Genomic DNA, 13,937 nt, shown 5'->3' on the forward strand with positions numbered 1-13,937 from the left:
GTTTTCCAACAGTCTTGAAGGAGTTCCCAGAGGTGTTTAGCACTTGTTGGCCCCTTTGCCTTCACTCTGCGGTCCAGCTCACCCCAAACCATCTCGATTGGGTTCAGGTCCGGTGACTGTGGAGGCCAGGTCATCTGCCGCAGCACTCCATCACTCTCCTTCTTGGTCAAATAGCCCTTACACAGCCTGGAGGTGTGTTTGGGGTCATTGTCCTGCTGAAAAATAAATGATGGTCCAACTAAACGCAAACCGGATGGGATGGCATGTTGCTGCAGGATGCTGTGGTAGCCATGCTGGTTCAGTGTGCCTTCAATTTTGAATAAATCCCCAACAGTGTCACCAGCAAAACACCCCCACACCATCACACCTCCTCCTCCATGCTTCACAGTGGGAACCAGGCATGTGGAATCCATCCGTTCACCTTTTCTGCGTCTCACAAAGACATGGCGGTTGGAACCAAAGATCTCAAATTTGGACTCATCAGACCAAAGCACAGATTTCCACTGGTCTAATGTCCATTCCTTGTGTTTCTTGGCCCAAACAAATCTCTTCTGCTTGTTGCCTCTCCTTAGCAGTGGTTTCCTAGCAGCTATTTGACCATGAAGGCCTGATTGGCGCAGTCTCCTCTTAACAGTTGTTCTAGAGATGGGTCTGCTGCCAGAACTCTGTGTGGCATTCATCTGGTCTCTGATCTGAGCTGCTGTTAACTTGCGATTTCTGAGGCTGGTGACTTGGATGAACTTATCCTCAGAAGCAGAGGTGACTCTTGGCCTTCCTTTCCTGGGTCGGTCTTCATGTGTGCCAGTTTCGTTGTAGCGCTTGATGGTTTTTGCGACTCCACTTGGGGACACATTTAAAGTTTTTGCAATTTTCCGGACTGACTGACCTTCATTTCTTAAAGTAATGATGGCCACTCGTTTTTCTTTAGTTAGCTGATTGGTTCTTGCCATAATATGAATTTTAACAGTTGTCCAATAGGGCTGTCGGCTGTGTATTAACCTGACTTCTGCACAACACAACTGATGGTCCCAACCCCATTGATAAAGCAAGAAATTCCACTAATTAACCCTGATAAGGCACACCTGTGAAGTGGAAACCATTTCAGGTGACTACCTCTTGAAGCTCATCGAGAGAATGCCAAGAGTGTGCAAAGCAGTAATCAGAGCAAAGGGTGGCTATTTTGAAGAAACTAGAATATAAAACATGTTTTCAGTTATTTCACCTTTTTTTGTTAAGTACATAACTCCACGTGTTCATTCATAGTTTTGATGCCTTCAGTGAGAATCTACAATGTAAATAGTCATGAAAATAAAGAAAACGCATTGAATGAGAAGGTGTGTCCAAACTTTTGGCCTGTACTGTACAATAGAAAATACTTAATAGAATTAAGAAATTTGTCTTTTGATGATGATAAAATAAGTGCAAAAAAACCCTTTGTGTAACTAGCAGTGAAACAAGTGGATGTTGTTGACTGTACAAAACAGAGCAATCATGACACTTAGCTCCCCCAACGCGTGTTTCCAACAAACAGGAAGTACATTAGCTCACTGGCCACTTTCGCACTTGTTGCTATGTCAATGCTTTAACGCAGGCCAAGCTGCTGGTCACATCGGTGTGTGTGTGAGACGGAGTGTTTGCTATCTGTGTGTGTTAAATGAAAAGGTCACAGCGTTACTGCAGTTTCAAAACACCTCAGCAGTGACTCGCTGCAGAGGCCAGTGTAAAATCCCTCGTGTTAATGGGTATGAAATCAGACCTTGATAAAGACCAGAGTTAACAGAGAGGAAACTCCTTGGGATTCGGTGTAATGTATGGCTTCCAAACACTGCTGCTCTCCTCCCTGCTCCTCCTTATGAGTGTTTAAAAGTCTTATTTCAAGGCCAAAACCTGATCTCTTCCTTTAGCTCTATTGTTAGGTTATTTGTCTGTCAGTATCCTGTGTACAAGTGCTTCTTCCTTGTACCTGGATCCTCAGCTCATGCAGTCATTGTCTGTGTCCAAATTTGCACACATGAACATGCATAACTCACCAGACAGACAGGCGGTGAAACACTTGCATGCACAAACATGTTTGCCTGCTTCTTAAACGCATTGTTAAAACAGATTGAGTCTGGTAGTGTGGGCATGGAATTTAAAAAAAGCCATGCACATTTATTTATTTCTGCGTTATTCAAAATATGTTTCACAAAACTTATCCAATAGCTGCTTTGTTGCCTGCAGCTGCAGCGACCAGGGGAAAGTAACACCTGTCATGTGCAGCGTTCACTGGCAGGAGGATGTTTTCCTCATCTGTCACAGCAGTGTATTTGGCCTCAAAGGTCAGCCCACGCGAACACAAAGGCTAGGAGGGGCCTAAAGGATTATCACCTTTAGACCTCGACAGGGCTGAAGCCTCATTTATTAAATCGCAGCTCGTATTCTCTGCGGGCTGCTGTGCTGACAACAGATGCTGAACAAATCAGTGGAGCAGAGAGAGTCGGATGCGGATGCCAAGGTAAACATGTCGAGGTGGGGGGAAGAGGAGGCAAGTGAAAAACCCATCAAAAATACATCTGTTTCACAAAAACACTTTGCATTTACAGAGAACAGGACATTACCTGGTTAAAAATATTGTTAGTAAGGGATTCAGTTGGTCCTATTATTGACATATTAACAACTTAAGTGTATAGAAAATACCAGTGGAATATTATACACCCATCTGCCTGTTGATTCAACTTAATGATCCTTTTTTAGGATGCAGTTTATGCTGCTATTGAGTTGTACGGCATCATCATCCAGTGTCCTCGAGAGCAAGGAAGTGGTGCCACATTAAGGTGCCCCAGATTTCAGAAATGACAGCTGGGGACATTTCCAGTTTGGCTGTCATTATCTTAAAATATGTTATTATCTATGAAATAAAAAAGGAGGACATAGGTTTTATGTAACCATGGTAGCTGTTGTACTGTAATAAACTATGGTGCATGCCAAGTGATGATATCAGGTACTATCTAGATATACTATATTCTTTTTTTGCCTATTTATCTTTTTTTATTATATTCAAATTAAAATATTTTGAATATGTGTATGTAGCATGGAGAGGACTGTGACTACATCCAGGAACAGACTCAAACAGCCTGTTTAAACCTGGTATTATCATGCATCTCTGGTGATCTGATCACACATGGACAGTTAAACAACCACCAAGATGCATTTTGATCCGATCACTAAAACCACATTCAGAGGTGGTCAACAGTGTGATCAGATCACCCAAGACACATGATAATACCAGGTACAAACAGGCTCAAGATGACAACAAAGAGATGCAAAGTAAGGGTGCCCAGTAGTTCATCTGGTGGAGCAGGCCCCCATGTATAAGGGCTCTGTCCTTGCCGCAGCAGCCGGGGGTTCAAATCTGATCCACAGCCCTTTGCTTCATGTCGTCGCCTCTCTCCTTCTCACCCTTTCACGCTAATACTGTCCTATCGATTAAAGGCAAAAAGCCCTAAAAAATATAGTAACTACAAAAACGGGCAAAAAAGAAAAAAAAGATCTTAGTGGGACATGAAATAACCACATGCAAAATTAGAGGCAAAACCACCACAAAGTCTGTGTGTATTGCTCTTATGTAGCAGAGGTGGAGGGGCCTTTCGATATCCGAGCCCACGGACCCATTGTCTCATAATCTGCCCATGGACGTGTGGCATGAGAGCCTGTGAAAAGTGTCAATGGCATGATACATGGTCATTGGAGTACTCCAGGAATGAGGTTTTTCTGTGGGCCGATGCGCAAGTTAGCGTCGCCTTGGTTCCCTTGTCAAAAATCCAATAGGATTTTTCCATTGGATTTTGGATTATTGCAGATCTAAACTCTGTGGCAAACTAAAATTTATAATACAAACATGTTTTGTTCAGCGAGATAATCTTCACAAATGAACACCACTTTTATGATTCTTTTTTTTTTCATGGTCATCACCACAACGAGGCTGTAAATCTGTGTTTGGCTGGTGTCCTGTAGTCTCATTTTGCCACTTGTCATCAACCGTCTTTTTTAAGGCCCCTAAAAGCTTCAAAATTCACAAGTTGGGTATTTATGGACGTGTTTTATCTTGTAGAACAAAACGTAAAAGTCTATTAAGCAGACTTTATTTCAGGCACCTAACCAAAAACCCATTAAAAAACCCCATTTACTTTGAGACAACGAAACTGTGAGTGCCAAGTGGTAACTCATTTCCAGTTTTAACTGCAGCCCTGCAGTTAAAAACTGGAACATCTCCTGGAACAACTCCAGCCTGGGACAAGTCACCAAAATCAGCTTTGATGTCCTTTGCCTAGGTAGTGGATGACATTTAATTAATCATATCACATAAAACACAAAATGTTTACACTGAGTATAAAAGAATAAAAGATTAGGTCATTGGTGTACTGTTGAAAAGGACTTCCCGGACAGCCAAGATGCTCCATCTTCTCCTTTGTAATGTGAAGATGTTGTGGTTTCATGTCCAGCTTGTCCTCCCTGTGTAGTGTCTTCCCAGACGCTCCCTGGCTCGGAATCATCTCTGTTTAAAACCATTATCTGACTGGAGCTCGTCCATCTCTACCAGCACTAGGTCTGCTCAGTGAAGGAGTCTTCCGTGTTTGGCTAACAGAATAGGTCACCACTGGCCTTCCATCCAACGCTGTGTTTAAATATGAGACGTGTGTGACAGCTGTTATGAGTTCAGACGTACACACTGTTGTATATGTATATGTTTAGGTCAGTCGAGGCCCAAATACATGGAGCAAATACATCTTGGCATTTGTTTTAACCTCCTTAGAGTATGGCATGACAAAATGGGTGGCAGTTTTGAAAGCTTTTTGAAAGCAAAAACAAGAAAATCCTGTGCTTGTGTATGTAAAACCTATCTGGATGGACAGTCAGTAAGGTAACTTAGTGTGCTGCTAGTTGCTTTGTTAAAAAAAACCCTCACTAACACATTTTTATCTTATTAGTTTCATTCAAATACAAAGACAGACATAAAAACAAGTTACAGTGACTTAATGTAAAGTTAATTGGGTGCAACGACTAGCAGCCAAATTTACAGTAACTCATCATAACGTGTTTTTACATCCATGTTTGTATTTGAATTAAGATATGACATATTGATCAATGAATATTTTTAAACTTTGGATAAAAAGGCTAGCTGTTTCTCACTCCATAGCCTATACTGTGTCGCTCTGCAGTTACACCTCCAAAACACTAGTTGGCGGCAGAGGTTTCTGTGAAGGGGGTCATCCCTATGTTTCCAGGGTTCTACTGTATGTTTCCTGGGTTCTGTGTTGCCCACTTAACCCTGCAAAAAGGGTTCTATGTTTCGCGCTCGGTTGAGCGGGCAACATAAAACCCAGGAAACATAGAACCTTTTTTGTGTAAGCGGGGAACATAGAACCTTTTTTGCAGGGTTAAGTGGGGAACATAGAACCTGGTAAACATAGAACCCTGGAAACATAGATACACTCCCCTGTGAAGTGCTGTAAAGTTAAGTTGAACACACATTAAACATGGCTTAATAGCAACAGTTTCAAACACAAGTAAACAAATTGGCTTCACTATAACTCGCAGCATTCACAGACAAAGTACTTGTCTTTATCTGGACACATTTTCCCCACATATACAACATGCTAACGTTATTAGCACAAGCCTATGGCATTTTACATTGTATAAATTAGCCTAGCAACTAGCGGACATTTCCTCTACTCATATGAAGCCAGGGACAACAGCAACATTTAGCAAAGGTAACGTTACAAATTTCGGTTCCATTGCAACTCACAAGGTTCACTGACAAAACAACTGTCTATACTAAACACATTTTCCATGCAAATACAGCATGCTAACGTTGTTAGCATTAGCCTATGGCATTTTACATTGTATAAATTAGCCTAGCGACTAGCTGCAATTTCCTCTACCCATATGAAGCCAGGATAAATCACATGCAAGACTTAAAGTTATATTTTGTGGAGGCTTTATTGTGTTCACAATTTATTATTATTATTATTATTATTATTGTTATTATTATTATTATTTTTATCTGTAAAAAATGTGAGCCTTAAATGAGCCATATGGTAACATTAAAAATAAGTCTAAATTAGCATTCAAAAATATGTTATGCCACAAGATGGCGCCTCTGCAGTGGGCTATTTTAAAGTATTTGGTACTTAGACATTGCAGCATTGGCGGTGAAAGCAAACAAATCTGAGCATGCACTATTATACATTAATATTTGTATTTATTTATTTCCTCATTTATTAATACATGAATTTTACTCATGTACCATGCCCATTTATTTATTTATTTACCCAGCCAATTTTGGGCACAGATACTACTTCACTAGTGCTGATTTTTTTTTTTAAAGGAATAAATAAAATAAAATAAAATAAAATAAAATGAAATAAAAATTAAATAACCAGATCCAGATTTGGATCCCCTACATCCTCAAAATTATAGACCTATCCAAGAATTAATTGTGTTGACACTTCAAAATATTCAGATAACAGTATTATTTTTCACCTGAGACTATAAAAAACTGAAAATTATGTTCTAAAAATTATTTGTGTATTTGAGAGACATTTATATTGTTTATTTTTCAAACTAAGATCATTTTTATTCACTTGTAAATGTATACCAAGAAAAAAAGATAAGATACACTTTATATGCTCATACCCTGATTCTCTAACTGAGCTTTTAGTTGAAGACCATAAATATGTATGATACATGTTATAGAAATGTCTGGGGGCCATCATGGAGGGTGTGAAACCAGACCACATGCCAGACCAACTCATGTTACCCAGGAATGTTCTTATCATGTTCTTATGCTAACAGCTTTCCATCCTCCATCCATCCACAGATGTACACTGCATTTGTGGTGAAGGGAAGTGAGTGCAAAGAAGAAGAAGAGCATAGAAAAAACAAATGAGTTGGTAGGTGAAGGGTTAGTGGACACAGCTTGCCTCATCCTCAGTGTGATCAGCGACCCCCCCAGCTCAGGAAATGACAGATAACTGCTGCCACCTCCTCCTCCTCCTTCAGTGTGCACTTCCCCTTTAAAGTATCTGAGAGGAACAGCCTTACACTGCTCGCTCTGTCTCTCTTGTAGTTTGTGGTGAGGCTGCTGTGGCTGAAAGGATCTTAAAGGATAAAGAAGAAACTCCTGTTGTTTATGGCTGAGGCTGCACCTCCTGTTCATGGATGTGAAATGCAGGGGAACAGGCCTGAAGTTATCAGGAGAGTGATAAGAAGCTGTGTTTTATTTGCATTTCCTTCGCCAAAGGATACATGACCAGGCTGTTCATCCTGAAAAGGTAAAACACTTAGTTTTGTTGCTTTATGTCTAAAAAAGTTCATATTTTGCATCATATTTTGTTTGTCCTCCTTTAATGATAATAAAACTCTGGAAAATGGTTTTAAATCACATTTCAGGGGGGAAAAACATAAATTTACAGATAAATCCAACATAACCAGGCAGAAAACACAAACAAAATAGCATTAAAGACATTGTTGAAAAGAAAAACTATTTGCTAAATTGTAACAGGACTCTGATACCTTAAAATTTCCTTCATTGAACTTGCTTGTAAATCATACATAATATATGTGGGCAATGGAAATACTGGCATTCTGCAATATTTATTTTTAACATCATAGTATATAGTGTTCACCTTTCCACAGTTGCAGGTAATACTAGATAACTAGAAATAATAAAGTGTAATCACAAAGCATATAGACATAAAACTGTGTCATATATATGTGTGTGGTTTAAGTGTGTTGTGTGAATTTGCCCTGACCATAAATTGGTTCATAAAGACAGACTTGTAAAATGATCTCCAGGAAATGTTATGGTCTAAAATATAATAGGTACAAAGTGGGATGTAACTCCAGAGTCTCAGCTGATGAATTATTGAATGACAGCAGCAGCCTCACGTCCACTAACACATGCTCTTATCTCAGCTGTTAGCTAACAAAGACTGGATGACGAGAGACTTGCTGTTGAGGTCGAGAAATATCCCGAGCTAAACGACCACGGTTCTGTCATTATAAAGACAACGGCCAAAAAGATATTGCCTTTAATAAGGGACTCTCCACTCTGTGATCTTAAGCTAACACAGAGGTACAGATGTTTCAGTAAAAGCAGGAGTATTTTTGTGCGGTTGTCTGTTAACGAGCTGCAGTGCGACATATCCAGTGTATGCTAGGGACAGCGCTTAACGCGTGACACATGATGCACCGTACCATTTTTTTGCTTTAGAGGCGGTTTAATTGGTGCACTTATTGTTTTTTAACTACCTCAAAAGCTGACAACCCAATGCATCCATTGGCACCAACCATGTGGGCTTAGCTTGTCAGAAAAGGGATTAAATAATCCTCCAAAGTTAGGCTAAATGTTAGCAACTGAACAACTGGCATGGCCATTTTCAAAAGGATACCTTGAACTCTCACCTCAAGATATTTGAATGAAAATGGGTTGTATGGGTACCCATGAGTCTCCCCTAAACTTGAAGTCACCTGTTGCCAGTAAATATTTCGTTCCTTATAATCAATGTACTCTGTCCAGGGTGTACCCCGCCTCTCGCCCAACATCACTTGGGATAGGTGAACTACTGACATAGTTTTCAACGAGCCTGTTTACTTCAACAGTGTATTCAAATTCCTGATATTCAGTTACGGCTTTTGGTTTTGATGTGTCACCCCAGGAGTTTAAGTGATGCTTCACAATGCGTGATCTTTGCAGAATGTCAAGCTCTGAAGTTGTAGCATTTATTCAGTTAAACTGACTTTAAAGAGGTTCCCATAACTATATCTTCTTGAATATCTGGAGTATAGCTCACAGTTCAGCGTTTTCCTCTCTCGCTGGTTTGATTCTACAATCCATCTCTGATAATCCACTCTGCTCCACAGCCTGCTACCTTTTCTATTAAATCTCATTTTTCATCTTCAGTAAATTGCATTTCCTCTGCAAGTTCCTTCGAGTCTGTTAAAGTTTTTGGAGCAACAACAACAAACTACATTTTCACAAAAAAGATTAGCAAGAACTTTCAATTTACTTGATGTGATACATGAAACCAAACCACACAACGGTTTGATCTTAAGGCTAATTTTTCCTTACTTTTATGTACCTAGATAGACAGGGTCATTTTAAACATTGTAACCATCGCTGCCCTCATACTTCCATGCGTCCTTTATGTTGGCATAGATACACCCACTAGATGACACAAGAGGACAGAGTGGATGGACAGTTCTTTCCATTGTATTACCAGTAGGGTCATGTCTTGCTTTACCTACGCTACACTGCCGCCACAACTTTCGGTTGTACTGCTCCATTTCCTCTATAAGATTTCAGAAAACGTGCACAAATATGGACGAAATAAATGCAAGGTTTCATTAGTGTTTGTATACATGTCTAAGGTTGAGCATAAATGAGCCCTTACCAACTAGCTTTTGTGGCCTCGGCAGCTACTTTAACAATGTTTCTCTTTCCCCGCAGCTGTACCTTGATGGGAGTGGGGCCAAGCTGCAAAGGGGAGGAAGTCGGCAGATTTCACACATGATGGACTGCAACGACTCCCATGCTCTGCTCTCTGGGGAGCACCTCATCTATGCCATCACCATACCGCTGTCAACTTCCATCATCCTGGCCAACCTTGTCATCATCTTAGGCATCGCCTGGAACCGCCAGCTCCACAACACGACCAACTACTTCTTCCTCAGCCTGTTAGTGGCAGATCTGTGCACAGGCGTGGCGCTGCCTTTTATCCCTTTAATGGGCCTGAACCGGGAGTTGAGTTTTAGCTCCTGCTTGGTGGCTCACGTGTTCCCAAACTTCCTCTTCCTGGCATTCCTCTTCAACCTGGTAATGGTCCACTATGAGCGCTACATTTGCATCGTTGACCCCCTGCATTACAATAACCTGTGGATGCATCGCAGCTTTCCTCTGGCACTGCTTGTGGTTTGGGCGCCACCACTTCTGTACGCATCTCTTCCTGCTTTTGGGTGGAATAACTGGACAGGGCCAGATTGGAACGGCTGTTGTGCAAGTAGCCAAAATATAACGTCACTTTCAAACTGTTTCACAAACAAAACCACATGCTGCTCGTACAGGCGAGTATTCCCCAATGCTTTTATCTACTTGGAGGTGTATGGACTCGTCTTACCTGCTATTCTTACCATCGCTGGCATGACTGGCCATGTTTTATGGATCACCCGAGGCCAGCTGAAGGACATTTGTCGCCTCCATCGCTCAGTGGAGCGGGGAAGCCAGGCCTCGGACCGAGAGCAGAGGCTGAACCTGCGGTACACTCGATGCGTGGTGGCAGTGTCGTTTACATTTCTCGCTTGCTGGGTACCCTATCTCATTTACATGCACGTCTGCATGGCGTTCTTGATGACGGACACCAAGTGGAGCTCCACCACTCATATTATACTGTCGTGCACTGGTATTGGAAGCATGGCAGTGGTGCCGCTGGTGCTCGGACTAGCCAACAGGCAGTATACAGAACCTGCATACAAACTGCTCCAGAAACTAAGAGACAGATGGAGCCGAAGGACGCAGGGATCAGAGGAGGTGGCAGTCTGAGAAAATACTGACAAATAGGAATATTTATGAAGATGAATCTGCAAGAAATGATGGTGGTTGATACCCGCGGTAATCTATATTATGAAAGATTATAAGGGCCAGGCATAAGGGGAAGAAAAGGGGGAGGAAGATTTTTTTTTATTTTGCATGAGGAAAATGGTCAAAATGTCAAGAACAAAGTCCAAATGTTGAGAATAAAGTTAAATCTCCAGTATTAGTGCCAGGTAAAACACAAATAGATCAGGGGAGGAAGTATTTTTTCTTTTTTCTTTTTTTTTTGCATTTCGAGAAAAGTTGAAATCTTGAGAAGAAACCCAGCTGGTACCGGATTCTGATATGACATCAGAAAATCAGGTTGAAGATATTTTAAATGTCTAATGATGTTAGAATTTCACGTTGTGTGCACATTAACATTATGACGTTTTGCTAACTTTGTTTCTCCTGATCAAACACAGTGCTCTCTTCAAAGTTCTAATATTTATTAGCACACTGTGTTCATGCGCTGAAGGAAAAATAATATCCTTCTTTTTAAAGCCAATTCTGAAGTTCAGCAAATCATCTACACAAGGCATTTCATGGAGGCAGTCATATGCACTAACAGTTGTGGTCGATTTATTCTCAAAAGTTCGACTTTAATCTTGAAATGTAAAGTTAATAGTCATTTTGACGGTTCTCAAAATGGTACTTTTACTTTATTCTAAATATGACAACTTTATTCTCAGTATTTTGACTTTCATCCCAATGCAAAACAAAAAATACCTTCCTCCTCTCCTCCTCTTTCCCTTAGCCCTAATAATCATCCGTAGTCCACTAGTCAAGGCCTGCAGGAGGAAATTATTTATCAATGATCTGAACACAAAAAGCCACTTTCTGTTTTACCACCACTACACTGGGTTATGAAATATGATTTCTGTCTTTGGCTCCCCATTTCTGATGGTTTTCCATTATACTTTCAGAGTTGTGTCAGGAGATGTAACTGAAAAGATGAAGAAAAGGTAGTTCATGTTTTCAGGACAACATTTATCATTGTCTCAAAGACGACTATAACACCATTTGAGCAACATGCTCATGCTGCCAATGTGCTAGTGTTTAGCAGGTATAATAATGCCTGAAATGTAAATTCTCAGTATGATAACATGATGAAGTTAGGTTAAATAAAACTACCCTTGTGTCAGTGTTGTACATCTTAAAAATTAAGCTCAAAGACATCATAATTTCTCTTTGTGCTGCCTGCTCTGGTTAACCAGTGCTAAGACTTTCTCCATTTGTCACCCACCTGCCTGCAATGTTTACTTCTACTTCCCTCACTAGTGTTTATCTAAATACTGGTATGCAGGCTGAAGAGGGGAGAGGGATGCATTCACAGTCCCTAATTCATCTACAAGACATGAGGAAATAGAGCTTCAGGAAGGACATGCAGGAAAGAAACATGAGGTGAAAACCGTGTGTGCAAGTTGGAAATGAGTTAGCTGCCATATTTAGATAAACTGTTACAGGAAGGTTAAATACTGTAAAATAAGACTTCAGAGATACCTGTATTTAATAAAGACTAAAGGTTTTGTCGTAAAGATCCACCCAAGGGAAATTGGATTTTTATTTGAGACTTGATCAAACACAGACTGTGTGTCATGCTATTTGTGTCCCCAGTCAAAGTGTGGTTTTAAAGGTACACAGACAGTATGTGGGCGGAAAAGCTGAAGAGGAAAAGCAGACTTTAATCAAATTAAAGAGCAAACAATGTCTGAACTGTTATGGGACATTAGGAGGGATGGGATTTCATCATGGGGTCAAGGTACATCGTTTGTATGTCTTTTGTAGGTGTTGCTTTGCTAAGCCATGTTCCAGTATGTTTTCCACATTGGTTTGTACGTATATGTCCGGAAAACCGAAGAGGGAAAAATGAAGACAGGACGAGACTGTTGGGCTCCGGCTCCTAATGACTGCCTGCCGTCTGTGTCGGGTGGAAAGAAAAACATTTGTCCGAATTGTGTCTGGATTCTAAAAGGAATAGCTTAACATTTTGAGAAGAAGCACATTTGCTTTATTTATGATGGTGAAATGAGAAGACTGATACCACTCTCATGTCTCTATATTCGCTTTGCTTGGCTCTGCTCATATGTAACAAAATCTGCCAACCAGCACCTCCAGAGCTTATTAATTAACAGGTTGTTTAATTCTTAAAAAAAAAGTGTAAAAATGTCAGTTTGCCTTTTTATAAGAAATACCGTGTCAACAGGGTCAGCATATCCTCATACAATAGTCTGAATGATATCCTACGAAAATGCACACACAGCAGTTTGTATGATATCCTACAAAATAGCCCCCCCACAAATGACATTATATCCTTAATGTAAAGTTACATACTTAACGTGAAGTTATGGAGGTTAGGTTTAGGCAAGTAAAGCTACTGAGGTTAGATGTTCACATGATCTAAACACCAGTCTCCAGGGGAAAGTCCTGTGTTTTGTGACGCATCCACCACCCCTACCTGCCTCCTAAACACCTCAGACCTCTTCCTTCTTTACGTCTGTCAACATCACGTGATCGCAGCCTTCCCAAATTCATGGATTATGCACAAATTACTAGCTTATTGTTATGTTGCATATGTGCAAATTTTGGTGCATTACTTTTGTGGGAAAACATACGAACAGTGCATGACAACAGCTTGATTAGAAACCTCTGGACAGAGTGAGCTAGCTGTTTCGCCTTTTGACTTGACTTTGACTTCATGACTTGAGCCTTGACTTAGACTTGAGACAGATGACTCGAAAGGACTTTTTTTACTTAAATATTTGTATTTTTCAAGATAAACATGCCATGACCTGTCAGGCCACCTAAATCCATGTTTGTTTGTCATCCCTGTATTTCCTGTTTTATTTTGGTAGCCATTGTCTTGTCTCCTTTGTCATCAGGCTAATGCACAAGGTATTATGGAAGTGGCTAGTCCAAAAAATGATAAAAGTTGGGTTCAAGAATAACGTTATTGGTGACTGTAGTAAGAAGAGAACAGGGGTATGCAAAAATCTGCAGCCCAAAAATTAGACATGACCATCATGACATTTAATTTCATTTGTTGTTACAAAAACAACAACAACAACAAAAAAAGTGTGAGAATCTGTCTTTTTAGTTTACTTATTAGCTCACTGGCCGGTCAAACGTCACCTAAAAGCTAACATTTGACCATATCATCAGAATTTCAAGTGACTTAACTTGTCTTGACTGACTTAAAAAGACTCTACTTGCTTGATTCACACCAAAGTAACTTGAGACCTGCTTGTGGCTTGCAAATGTGTGACTTACTCCCACCTCTACTTTACAGGTTTTAGGCTAAGCTAAGCTAACCATGTCCTCGCTCCAG

General features: G+C 40.5%; 1 protein-coding gene across 1 annotated transcript; it reads left to right on the forward strand.

The window, feature by feature from the left end:
• The first annotated feature begins 7,059 nt into the window (after positions 1–7,059).
• Positions 7,060–12,832, forward strand: LOC117255782 (G-protein coupled bile acid receptor 1). The gene is made up of 2 exons (XM_033624961.2): positions 7,060–7,313; positions 9,491–12,832. The coding sequence occupies exon 2, from the start codon at positions 9,551–9,553 to the stop codon at positions 10,577–10,579; it is 1,029 nt and encodes a 342-aa protein (XP_033480852.1). The 5' UTR covers positions 7,060–7,313; positions 9,491–9,550; the 3' UTR covers positions 10,580–12,832.
• Positions 12,833–13,937: the final 1,105 nt, after the last annotated feature.

The sequence above is a fragment of the Epinephelus lanceolatus genome, chromosome 24 (assembly GCF_041903045.1).
Source record: "Epinephelus lanceolatus isolate andai-2023 chromosome 24, ASM4190304v1, whole genome shotgun sequence".
In the NCBI taxonomy this organism is placed as follows: domain Eukaryota; kingdom Metazoa; phylum Chordata; class Actinopteri; order Perciformes; family Serranidae; genus Epinephelus; species Epinephelus lanceolatus.